This window comes from Acanthisitta chloris, unplaced genomic scaffold (genome assembly GCF_000695815.1).
Source record: "Acanthisitta chloris isolate BGI_N310 unplaced genomic scaffold, ASM69581v1 scaffold7445, whole genome shotgun sequence".
In the NCBI taxonomy this organism is placed as follows: domain Eukaryota; kingdom Metazoa; phylum Chordata; class Aves; order Passeriformes; family Acanthisittidae; genus Acanthisitta; species Acanthisitta chloris.
The window spans coordinates 1-13,044 of record NW_008672073.1 but is presented as its reverse complement, the minus strand read 5'-3'; the positions used below and the strand labels follow the sequence as shown (position 1 = coordinate 13,044).

At 42.2% G+C, this 13,044-nt stretch overlaps 1 protein-coding gene across 1 annotated transcript in view; it reads left to right on the top strand.

The window, feature by feature from the left end:
• Positions 1-12,981, top strand: part of KMT2C (lysine (K)-specific methyltransferase 2C) — a gene marked incomplete at its 3' end in the record, with an annotated part of 120,148 nt that extends 107,167 nt beyond the window's left edge. Inside the window, exons 42-54 of the mRNA XM_009074371.1 lie at positions 960-1,172; positions 1,606-1,770; positions 3,136-3,277; positions 4,377-4,524; positions 5,405-5,583; positions 5,828-5,982; positions 6,170-6,422; positions 6,997-7,136; positions 8,034-8,138; positions 10,024-11,143; positions 12,104-12,240; positions 12,400-12,542; positions 12,813-12,981. Of these exons, the coding sequence (XP_009072619.1) occupies positions 960-1,172; positions 1,606-1,770; positions 3,136-3,277; positions 4,377-4,524; positions 5,405-5,583; positions 5,828-5,982; positions 6,170-6,422; positions 6,997-7,136; positions 8,034-8,138; positions 10,024-11,143; positions 12,104-12,240; positions 12,400-12,542; positions 12,813-12,981 (3,069 nt within the window). The remainder of the gene's footprint in view (positions 1-959; positions 1,173-1,605; positions 1,771-3,135; positions 3,278-4,376; positions 4,525-5,404; positions 5,584-5,827; positions 5,983-6,169; positions 6,423-6,996; positions 7,137-8,033; positions 8,139-10,023; positions 11,144-12,103; positions 12,241-12,399; positions 12,543-12,812) is intronic.
• Positions 12,982-13,044: the final 63 nt, after the last annotated feature.

Below are 13,044 nucleotides of genomic sequence, written 5' to 3'. Positions count from 1 at the left end.
CAGCTGCACCACTGGGAGTGTTCTGGGAATGAGCCAGCTCCAACACTGCTGGATTTCTGTGTTGCAAAGTATTTCTGTAATTGCTGGACTTTAACGGAAGGGAAACATTCTTTATATCTATGATCTATTAATTTATAAGGTCCTTAAAACGAGACCTAAAGAAAAGTGCTTTCTGTGGAGGTAAGATACACTTTACACTTAGATTTGTTGCTCATTTTATCTTTAATCTGTATTCAGATTTGGGGTTTGACTGCCTAAACTCTAAATACATCCTTGAAACAAAATGGAAATGCATTCAAAATTACCAAGGACTGATAAAAGTGAAGGTAATGGTGAGCAGCACAGTTAAAACACATGACAGGCATAGTGGTGAGAATACTTGTGGTAGGGATTATGTAGAGCTGTTTAAAACAATAATGGATTTTAAAAAATTGGGGTTTCTTCTGGCTTGGCACTATCTGCTGTGATCCTGAGTCTCATCCTGATAGCTCTTACCCAGCTGTGCTTTAATGTCAAGAAAGGCTCTGCAGATTTGTACTGAAAGTGTTTAAGCAAATGGTACACTCCAGAAATGTTTCACAACACTTTTTTTTTTGTTTCAAACCTCAGAATACTTTTGCATTATATTAACTTACATGTCTTTCTTTTGTCACCCAAGTCTGCCTTTCATTGTGCCTTCATGAACACCTCTAAGGTTTCGTGCACATAGAACTTTATTTTGGGGGATATTCAAAAGAAAATGTTTCTGGTCTGTGAGTTTTTAATGATGTTTTCAGCTGTCAGTGTTAAGGATAAGTCATAATTCTGTCTGTAGAGACAGTCTAGCAGTTACACTTGCCAGTAAAATGCAGTTTGTTGTGAATGAGCCTTATTACACTGTCCATGTGCTTTTAGACCATCTGAATGAACTGTATATTAAAATGTCAAAAATTCTGCTTCACTCTCTCTTTTTATACCAGCAAACTTCAGGAACCCAGATGCAAGGTGCATTTGGGTGTAGCAACAGCCAACTTCAGAGAACAGACCTAGGACCTGAAACCAAGAAGCAGAGAAACAAGCGAGCTCAGAGGACGGGAGAGAAGGCAGCTCCTCGCTCCAAGAAAAGGAAAAAAGAGGAAGAAGAAAAGCAAACCATTTACCCTAATGCTGATACATTCATCCAGCTAAAACAGGTGGGTGTGCAGGTGCTGGGTAAGGCATCAAGAGGACACATGGAGGAGTGGATTTCTCCTGATGGAAATAAAGTCGAGCATTAAGTTGAATTTTGAATAGGATGGACAAAATGAGGACTTCCCAAAACTAGGAAATTTAGTCATGGGTTTGTTTCAGTTTGGAAGACCTATATGACATGGCAGGTGGTGGCAAAGCTGTGGATTTCCTGCCAGCTCTGGCAGCCTCTGGCTGAACGAGCAGGGAGCCAGAGCTGAGACTGAGGGACAGGGGACCACGTTCCTTAGCAAACAGAGAGGGCTGTGTTTGACACAGTTTTCTGACAGTGGGTAAATTCCAGTTACTGTTTTAAATTAGAAACCACCCTAGTGATGTTTGGAGATTTGGGTGCTTCTATATTATACTTAATTTCTCACGTTTTTTCATTGAATACAGCAGCTTTCTCTTCTGCCTTTGGTGGAACCAATAATTGGAGTGAGCTTTGCACACTTCCTTCCCTATGGCAGTGGCCAGCTAAATGGTGGAAATCGACTTGTAGGAAGTTTTGGGAGTGCTACTCTTGATGGGGCTTCAGATTACTACTCCCAGCTCATTTACAAGGTACAGTTTTAATCTGGATTTCCATTTTGTGCTCTCTGTGGGAAGGGAAATTCATGACATTACTACTAGTCAGAGCTCCTGCCTTTTATGCAACCAGAAGAAAATAATTTTCTGTTGCTAGACTAGATAGTGCAGTGGTGAAACAGTCACCATTGTGTTGCCTTCTGAAAGGGGAAATCAGTTCTGGAAACTGTGTTGTGAGCTAATTACAAACTACAAATTCTCCTTTAACAAATTGATGCTAAATAGTGAAAATTGTAATTACAGTTTTATGGAGCAGAAAAGGCTGAATTCTTAGTACTTTGCAAAGTCATTGAAAGCTTTATAGCATTTCTTAATGTGAATTAAATGGGAAATAGACCTTTCTTCATTTGTCCACTAAGCCCTACCTAAGAACCTGAGAACTCTGAACAAAATAGACTCTGTAGATGAGTTAATAACCCACAGCATTTAAAACTCAGTCTCCGAGATCACAGTGGCAGTGTTGAGAGAGCAGAAAAATAGTGAACATACTGAATCAAATTTCTGCTTGGATACCCTAATATAAAAACTTAGAAACTTTTAAACAGTGATGTTTACTCCAGCCTTACACCGTGTGTAAGGTGACAATGTGACCCAGCAGAAATAGTTGCTGTGGTCAAAAGTGAAGAAGTTGTAGGTATAACTGCAACAAGAACAGATACTGAATTTCTCATTTAATTTTTCATTTAAAATGTGGGCAGTTAAGTAAGTGATGTGAAGTAGTCCAGAGTGTGAACTTGCAGAGTATCTGCTTCTCTGTGTGCCTGCTGTGACAGCTCATCCTGTGCTAAATGTAGCTTCCCTTTTAGTGAAAATTGGGCAAACTGACTTGTTTATGGTATTGCAGAGTCACTGTGGAATAGATCTCTCAGTGTGAAGTTTAGACCTTTCCTGAAACTGTAGGAACTTGTTGGGGCTCCCAAACTGTTTCTTAAAATGTTCTTTGTACTTTTCTGTTAGGAATTCAGCCATATCTTTTGGGAATGTATTTGTTAATCTTTACTCATGTAAACTATTTCTCTGATACAATTAATAAGAAAAGTAAATCATTGTGTCTTTTATAGTAGATCTGTGTGTTTGGTATAGTAGACTTAAGAGTGGATTTATGCTTGGGAATTAACTCTCAGTGTTCATCAGCACTGTGTCTTTTATAGTAGATCTGTGTGTTTGGTATAGTAGACTTAAGAGTGGATTTATGCTTGGGAATTAACTCTCAGTGTTCATCAGTGCTACGTCTGGGGGTAAAACCCTGTGAGTGGGTTACATTGTCTAGTACTGGAACAAGACAAGTCTCCACCCTGTGTTCCATGGATGATTAATGGTTCTTTAATTAATCTCATACAGCAGAACAATCTGAGCAATCCTCCAACCCCCCCAGCCTCTCTCCCTCCTACACCACCGCCGGTGGCCTGCCAGAAGTTGGTCAATGGCTTTGCAACCACAGAGGAACTTGCTGGCAAGGCTGGTATGTTGGGAGGCCATGATGGTAAGGCTAATAACTATTGGTTCTGTAATAAGTGAGTCCAGTTTGTAGCAAATTACAAAACAGACCATAGAGTCACAGAATATCCTGAGCTGGAAGGGACCCACAGGGATCATTGAGCCCAACTCCTGACCCTGCACATGTGCTTGAGAGCATTGCCCAAAGGTTGTTTGAGCTCTGACAGGCTTGGAGCCATGACCACTGCCCTGGGGATCCTGTTCCAGTGCCCAAACACCCTCGGGGTGGATAACCTTTTCCTAATATCCAACCTAAACCTCCCCTGACACAGCTTCAGGCCTTTCCCTCGGGTCCCTCCACTGGTCACAGAGAAGAGAGATCAGCACTTGCCTCTCTACTCCACCTCATGAGGAAGCTGTGGACTGCTGAGTGGGCTCCCCTTAGTCTCCTCTAGGCTGTCTCCTAGAATGTTTCTCAGTTGCAATAGTACTTTATAAGAACTGTATAGTTCTTACAGTTTTAGGGTTGTAATCATTTATCCAGCAATATTTTACATCAGTATAGTGTCAGGTGTCAGTTCCTTTTTCCTTGTTCCATTTCAAAGACGTTGAGAGCTAGAAACACTCTTAAGAAATGAAAAAGAAAACCTTAAAATCAGTTTGTTATGTCCAGTGTGACTGATTAACCAGTTAGCTGGGTAAGCTCAAAGCAATCTGCCCGAAATGTGGAGTCAGTGTGTATTTTCTGATGCTGATGATTCAGTCAGTTAAAACTGCTTTCTATTAAACAAAACTTTATAGTGCCTCTTTGTAAGGGTTGTTCAGTGATTAAAATCCTTTTTTTCCCTCCCCTTTTCCTTTGTTGTTACAAAATTGTTGGGGATTTTTGTTGTTTTGGAGGTTTTTTAAGTAAAACAAGCATCCTGTCAGACTGGCACACTCAAAAGCCTTTCAAGCCCTGTTTGCTCAGAATTTCCCAGTTTTTGTGAAGATGTAGGTTAATTGTGAATGCTCACAATTTTTTGAGCTATTAGTGGCTGAGAGTGGTGTCACCATCAGGGCCCCACCCATACCCCAATAGACAGGACGTCTGTCACTAAAGAGCTGTCCAGATGTTTCATTGTGCTGTGCCTTTCTGGTTTTAGTTACCAAAGCTCTGGGGCCAAAGCAGTTCCAGTTGCCTTTCAGACCACAAGATGATTTATTAGCAAGAGCAATGGCTCAGGGCCCTAAAACTGTGGATGTTCCTGCTTCACTTCCAACACCACCTCACAACAATCAGGAGGAGTTAAGGTAAGTTTTCCTTGGCATCTTTGAGAAGGTATTTGGAGCAGATTCTTTTGGTGGGAGATGAGACTGTGATGGTGTGAAAAGATTATTAAATCCATTGTGCAGAGCCACACAGTGCAGAGAATGTAATGGGATCATTTTAACTCATAACTTTCCACATCTAGAGATCAGCGTAGTGACATAGGCTGTTTCTGCCATTGCTAGACTCAGGATTCTATTAAAATATTAGAAATTCCTTACTCTGCTCTCTTAAAAGTGGAAGAAAACTATACAAATAGGTATATTTCCTGGAGCAGCAGGGTACTGTAGCACCACGGCAGTTGACTGCTCTACCAGCAGTAGGACTGTGCAAGAGCCAACCTGAAACTCTCCAGCTCCACTCAGTTTCTGTTCCCCTGTGAGAAATGCTGGCTTCCTACAGAGATCTTCCCTTTGACCTTTTCTGTTCCCCTGTGAGAAATGCTGGCTAGAACATGAGGCTCCCTACAGAGATCTTCCCTTTGACCTCTCTTTCACTTGTCTAACTAAAAATTGGGTGTCCTTAAAACACTGAGGCCTGTGTGTGGACAGGGGGTATGGACGGGGTGAATACACTTCAACCAGAAATTTGACATGTAAAATGCTAATTTTTTTTACACAAGTAGACAGAGCCATGGGGAACAGAGTTTTTGGCTTTTTAGTGCTTCTGTTCTTCTTTATGGATCTTTCCCAAGAAACCATGTGCAATAGAGTATGACCTAGCAGTCATGGCCAACCACCTACTTGCATTCCATGAGTAGTAGCAAGAATCAAGTTCATTATAGCTCCCTGTCATGATTTATAACTTTGGCTTGCCAAAAGTTTCAATCCATTTCCAAAACAGTGGTTTTGGGTTTTGTTCCAGGGTGCAAGATCACTGTGAGGACAGGGACACTCCTGACAGCTTTGTTCCTTCTTCCTCTCCTGAAAGTGTGGTGGGAATGGAAATTAGTCGGTATCCAGACTTGTCAGTTGTAAAGGAGGAGAACCCAGAACCTGTACCATCTCCCATCATTCCCATCCTACCCAGCAGCACTGGAAAAGGTGAGACTGCAGCAGAGGGAACAGCTAGAACTAGGATTTTTTTTTTTTTTTTTTTTTTTTTTTTTTTTTTTTTTTTTTTTTTTTTTTTTTTTTTTTTTTTTTTTTTTTTTTTTTTTTTTTTTTTTTTTTTTTTTTTTTTTTTTTTTTTTTTTTTTTTTTTTTTTGGTTGGTTGGTTTTGGTTTTTTTGTTTTCTGCATTCCCATGTGTATAGGACTAACCTGCCATATTTTGGTTTATTTTCAGGTTCAGAAGCCAAAAGGAATTACATAAAATCAGAACCTGGTTCAGGAGTATTGCCTGGTTCTGGCTTCTTTGCCTCCCAGCTTGGACCGTCCCAGAATGGTCCTAAATCTGGCCTTATATCTGTAGCAATCACTTTACATCCCACAGCTGCTGAGGTAAAAGAAATAAACTTGTATTACATATATAAAGTACAACAGCAGTTAATGTATATCTAGTGACTCTGAAGGACTTACAGCTCAGTACAATAATGCAGCTGGTACCATCTTCTAACAAGTTATGTTTTTGCTGTCTTTAACTGCCTGTCTGATGAAAACAAAGGTATGTTTTTATTATTGTTTTTAGAACATTAGTAGCGTTGTAGCAGCATTCTCCAACCTGCTCCACGTCAGAATTCCCAACAGTTATGAGGTTAGTAACGCTCCAGACGTCCCATCCTCCATGGCAGCTGCCAACAGTCACAGAGTGAACCCATCTATGGAGTACAGGCAGCACTTGCTCCTTCAGGGTCCTCAGGCAGGATCCGTGGGACCTGCCAGGATCGTGGGGCCCTATGGACTGAAGCAACCCACTGTGCCCTTTCCTGCAAACAGCAATGGTGAGCAACTTTGAGTGTTCAGCACTAAAATTTTAACTGAGTAATTATTAATGCATTTCAGCCTCACAAAGTGATGCTCTGGAATTTTATATAATTGATTCCTGGTCTATATAATGCTTTTCTTATGTGATCTGCACTTGTGGACCTGCTCCTGGTGTTAACTATAACTTAGTAGTTCTGATCCATCTCTGATTTCCATTATGATATCTACATCATTGTCCATGAGGCATTTCTTCCAGTCATTCTCAACATAATTAGGTGGTTTTATTATCCAGTCTGATTTTAAATCCATCATTCAGATTGTTCCTGCACTGGAAAACTTGCCATTGTTCAAGCCTGTATTCCTACGTAGGTTTAGTTTCTGATTTCTTATAGCAGATTGTATTTTTGCCTTGTTGTTTGCATGGTTGGTTTTGGTCTAGTTTATACAATTTCCCCATCAGGCCAAGGTTTGAAGCCCATCTTCCATGCCCTGTCCAGGAGGATGCTCCTGCTCTAGATGGGTGAAGAATGCTGTGACCTCAGAAACTTGGTTTAGTCTGACACAGCCTCTAACAGATGATCTGTTCCCTAGGTCTAGCTGGCTATAAGGATCACAGCCAGCACATGGCAGAAGGCTCAGCACTGAGGCCTCGGTGGTGCTCTCACTGCAAGGTTGTGGTGCTGGGCAGTGGTGTGCGCAAGTCCTTCAAAGACCTGCCCTTCCTTAAACAGGTCAGTACTGAACCCTGGCTGCTTGCATGTCACAGTGGTGGCACAAAGTCCACTGCTTGTCATGCTGACCACTTCCAGGTTTCTTTGTAGTCCCCTTCTGTGTGTGTCCTGATTCAGGATGGGATGTTCAAGCACATTTGTAGTCCAAATAAAAAATGCCAAAGTTGTTACTTATGTAAGATGAATTTCAGTACATGTCATGAAATAGGTCCCATATGTGGCAGTTTCCAAAGTTCTGCTACAAACCTCCTTCCCTGACCACTTCATGGAGAGCTTATTTGTAAGGCTGTGTCAGGAAGCACTGTAAGAGCAGGAATACCTGCAGTCTTTTGAGCAGGAAGCACATTTCACTCTCAGTCTCTTCTATTTACACTGGGAACTGTCATTCCTTCCACAAGTGCCATTGCTCTTTCAGTGGCACAGAGGTAACTGTCCTGGACAGTCAGAACTTACATACAAATGTAAAGGGCTCATGTAGTCAGGAATGCACTGAATTCCCAGTCAGGTTTTTCAGATGGATCAGCAGATAAAACACTTGGATCTGGCTTTGATTAGGTTGAAATGAGATGATCTTTTGCCATCCAAAGACGAAAGACAATGGATTGTGCTTTGCAAATTTGCTTATAGAACAGATGGGTGCATGGTCTAGAATGCTTTATTTTGGTTGTTGAACTTGTGTGAAAGGCAGGAAATGCTGAAGAACAGGGGTGTAGGTGGTGGTAGCATTAGAGCTGTCAAATAATCAAGTATTTATATCACAGTATTGCTCATTATTTCACAAATGTTCTACAAATAAAAGAGTTTCCAGCCAGATTGGAAGATTTGTTTCATTACACTTATGATGTGAAGAGTGGTATTAAAATGCACTTCTAATAATCTTCTGTCTTTGATTCCCAGGATTCCCAAGAAGGCTCTGATAAAATGAAGGACGTTGTATTCTGCAGCAACAACTGCTTTGTTCTTTATTCAGCAGCTGTGCAAGCAAAAACCTCAGAGAACAAAGTAAGTATCAAACACTGGCAGACCTGAGTGAGCCAGAACTATCGCAGCTATTTGTTGGAGAGCAGAAGGGGAGTGAGGGGGGAGTTTGCACTTCATTTGAGAGGTTCATAAATGAATTGCTCTGTGTTCAAATGCTGAGATTCTGAACCAGTAGTGTGAAGTAAAACTCCTATTTTGCAGCACTTTGTGTCTGGCAGAGGTGTGGCAGAACAGCAGCCACCTTTGGCTGCCCTCCCAGGCTTTGAAGATGCAGTCTCAAAAAATTAGTCATTTGTGTTCTCTGGGCATTGTACACAACCACAGACACAGCTTTAAGGGGTATATCCTGCATTTGGATCTGACTTAGACAGTAAAGGAAAAATGACAACTGTGCAAATAATAATTGAGCAGCAAGTTTGCAGAAAGACTTCTGTTTGTTCAGTGTCACTGGGAAAATCCAATCCTATTCCTTGACTTCATGTGTGCAAAGCTGTTTTAGAGCACTGATTACCAAAACACCAATAAAGAGCCTGTTAGCTCATAGTGATGAGAAAAAGGAGGTTCTAATTACTGCAGAAAGACATTTTAAGATGTTGTTCAACTGAAAGTGGAATTAGGTCAGGGAATTTTCTCAGGTGGTCCTGAATATCCTGCTGTAGTTCCCTACCTGCAGCCACTGCGAGGGATGTGCAGCACCTGAGAGAAACTCCTGACGTGGCATCATTTCTGGCTGTGCCCAGGTTCATTCAGTGAAGGAGGAAGATGACTTCAATTTCTCTGTTCATTTAGTCATTAAAAGTGGAGTAGTTTTCATTCCAGAGTAAATGATCCTGCTAAGTTTATTTTCTCATAGTTAAAGTTTTTTGAGTACTTCTTTTAATTGCTAAGTTTATTTTCTCATAGTTAAAACTTTTTGAGTACTTCTTTTATTTGATTTTCGCTCGTTCAAGTGTACCTCTTTTCCCTAAACCCTTGGACAGAACAGGCCACATGCTTCAAGTGCTACCTAATTAATGTGTTCTCATAGCTCTGTATTGACTGTAGAGTTTGCAGCCTTCCCTCAAATGAATCCTACCTACTTTTTTTGTCAGAAGAAATTAAATAAATATGCAGCCCTGAAGGAGAAGATAACTGTGTGTACATCCACATCCTTTTAGCGTCCTGTGTAGCTCATTTTCAGTTGTATTTAAACAGGGTAACATTTCTGTACAAGTGCATCAGCATGTACATAATTAAGTTAATTAAATGGCATGTTCTGCCTCTTGATCCTTTAATTTACTCTTTTGAGATTAATCACACAAAAGCACTTCATAATCTAAACTTCCTTTGTTGTTCTTGTTTTCCCTCCTTTATTTTATTTTTTTGGAACAAATCACTGCAGGTATAATTCTTGTTTACTGTGACTCAATAGTTAAGTCCTCGAGGTGTATCTAATCTTAGAGCCATGCAGGAATTTCCTCCTTGCATTTTTTCCAGGAAAAATCTGTGGCATTACTTCTAAATCTTCCCCTTCTACCGAATACAAGATTCTTATGCTTTAAATTAATTCTGTGACCCATATTTTAAGGTTATTTTGTGTTGTAACAGAACTTTCTAAGAATCCCTAAGAACTAAATCTGCCAGTCAGCTTGCCGAGGGCAGTTGATGAGCTTTGCTTTCAGACCCTGGACAAGGGATTATTTGTGCTTCCTCTCATATATTAAAGGCGTTCTAGGTGGATGCCGTGTCCTGGCACAAGCAGTGGTAACACAGGTGAGGGGAATTTCCATCTGTCTCTGTTGCTGCATCTTGATCTTAGGCATTTTGAGAAGCCTCTCACATACTGACCTGACCATGCTTTCGAGATCTGTTTAATGGTTAACAAGTTTGGGCTGTTTTTCTGAAAGAGTTTTCTATTGATTATCAGGAATCAGTCCCACCTCTGCCGCAGTCACCGATGAAAGAGAGACCACCCAAAGCATTCCATCAGTACAGCAACAACATCTCCACTTTGGACGTCCACTGTCTGCCTCAGCTGCAGGATAAGGTTTCCCCACCATCATCACCCCCCATCATGTTCCCCCCTGCGTTTGAAGCAGCCAAGGTAGAGGCAAAGCCGGACGAGCTGAAGGTAACGGTGAAACTCAAACCCAGGTTAAAAGCAATACACAGCAGTCTGGATGACTGCCGGCCTCCCAGTAAGAAATGGAAGGGAATGAAATGGAAAAAGTGGAGCATTCAGATCGTGATTCCGAAAGGATCATTCAAACCTCCTTGTGAAGAAGAAATAGATGAATTTCTTAAAAAACTGGGCACAACCCTTAAACCAGACCCTGTGCCTAAAGACTACAGGAAATGTTGCTTCTGTCACGAGGAAGGTGATGGATTAACTGATGGACCAGCAAGGCTTCTTAACCTGGATTTAGACCTTTGGGTCCATTTGAATTGTGCTCTTTGGTCTACAGAAGTCTACGAGACACAAGCTGGTGCCTTAATAAACGTGGAGCTAGCGCTGCGAAGAGGCTTGCAGATGAAATGCATGTTCTGTCACAAAATGGGTGCCACCAGCGGTTGCCACAGGTTAAGGTGCACCAATATTTATCACTTTACCTGTGCCATTAAAGCACAATGCATGTTTTTTAAAGACAAGACCATGCTTTGCCCCATGCACAAACCAAAGGGAACTCATGAGCAAGAACTCAGTTACTTCGCGGTCTTCAGGAGGGTCTACGTTCAGCGCGATGAGGTGCGGCAGATCGCCAGCATCGTTCAGCGCGGCGAGCGTGACCACACGTTCCGTGTGGGGAGCCTGATTTTCCATGCTGTTGGTCAGCTGCTGCCACAGCAGATGCAGGCCTTCCACTCCTCCAAAGCCCTCTTCCCCGTGGGGTACGAGGCCAGCCGGCTGTACTGGAGCATGAGGTACGCGAACAGGCGCTGCCGCTATCTCTGCTCCATCGAGGAGAAGGATGGGCTCCCGTTATTTGTCATCAAGGTGGTGGAACAGGGCCACGAAGATCTGGTCCTTACTGACACAACACCGAAAGGTAAATTTTGTGAGCTAAGACCATGACTGTTGTGGGTTTGGTGTCTGTTGTGCTCTTACCGGTCTCTGTGGTATGATACGTGTTTCGAACGACTTGCAGACGTTGTTCTAACCTAGTGCTTATAGTGAGCTTCCAGGGCCCATTTGTAATATCGTGCTATATAGACTGAGGACACCTTGAAGAAACTGTACAAGTTGCAGATAAGAAGACTTGTTTCAAGACTGAGTACTGAAAATTAATTAAAGCAGTAGGAATGTCAGCACAGGTTTCCTTTCGTGAAAAGCGATGTTGTTTAAACGTGGTACCATTATCTTCAAATCAGCTGGGCTAAGTAGGGAGCTCTATAAACAGTTGAGTGACCACATTCTCAGGGTGGGTAACATCTCTGGCAGGGAGATGAATCTTTTGGACCATAAACCTGTGGGCAGGTCTTGGAAAACAGCTCATGGATGTGTGGGCTGTAACACTCCAGGTCTCAAACCCTTTGTGCTGAGAGTGCTGATACACTCAGCCTTACTCTGTCCTGTCAGACCAGTGCTGGGGAATTGCCCCCATACCACGAGTGCTGACTCTAACCCATCAATGGAAATGGAATATATCCTGTATTTTCAGAAAATTCTACTTTGCAGATTTTCTCAAGAGAATCTGTCCATTTTCTTGTTGTCAGAGGACTGACTGAAAGTTTCCATGCTGAGAACACTATAAGCTTCATATCCCTGAGAAGCAAGGGTACAGTAGAAATGGTGAGTTTGTTTGGGATTGGTTAAATCCCAAAAGTTAGCAACTCACCAAATGAGCCTCCACTTTTTAAACCCCATTCTGCTTGTGTAGGCAGCCACGGACAGTATCTTTCTCAGGACTGGGTTCTGGTTCCCATATCCTCAGCCACTCGCATTAAAACCGGTGCAATAGTCTTTTTATTTTTTTGATCACTGTAATTCTTTCCCGGTGGTTGTGTAGGTGTGTGGGATAAAATCTTGGAGCCCGTTGCTTCTGTTAGAAAAGAATCTGAAATGCTCCAGCTGTTCCCCGGCTATCTGAAGGGTGAAGACCTCTTTGGTTTAACAGTCTCTGCAGTGGCCAGGATTGCCGAATCGGTGAGTCTTCACCACCCCAGTGCTTGCTGGATCACCCCAGTTGTTGGATAGACACATGAGAAGGGGAACAGGAAGAAGTGTGGAAAAGTTAACTATATCGTTAGACACGATGAACACATAATTACTTGTATTTGTTTTCTTTTTGTCTGTTTACTGCAGCTGCCAGGGGTTGAGGCCTGTGAGAACTACACTTTCCGCTACGGCCGAAACCCCTTAATGGAACTTCCTCTGGCTATCAACCCCACGGGCTGTGCCCGTGCCGAGCCTAAAATGAGTACCCATGTCAAGAGGTTTGTGTTAAGGTATTTTGTTTTAATTTCACATAGTACAGCCCAGGGTTTATAGGCTGCTTTAGGGTTATTTGTGCTTTCGTCTGCTGCTTACAAACCCTGTCGTCCTTGGCTGTGTATGTGCATGCCCCAAGCAGAGGAACTGCTTTGTGTCTGCTCTAGTTGGCTTTAAGTGTCTGTGTGTCTGAGAGGATTTTTTTTTAAAATGGGTTTTGTGGCTGTTTTCAGAGAAATCTTCAGTTTTTCTTGTATTTTTTCCTGTTACATGCCCAATTCCTACAGGCCTCACACCTTGAATAGCACCAGCACATCGAAGTCCTTTCAGAGCACAGTCACGGGGGAGCTGAACGCGCCTTACAGCAAACAGTTCGTCCATTCCAAGTCCTCTCAGTATCGCAAGATGAAAACCGAATGGAAGTCCAACGTGTACCTGGCTCGCTCCCGGATTCAGGTCAGCTCCCACTGCAGTGTCACAGTATCACAGGGAGTTAAGGGGTTGGAATGGACCTTCAGG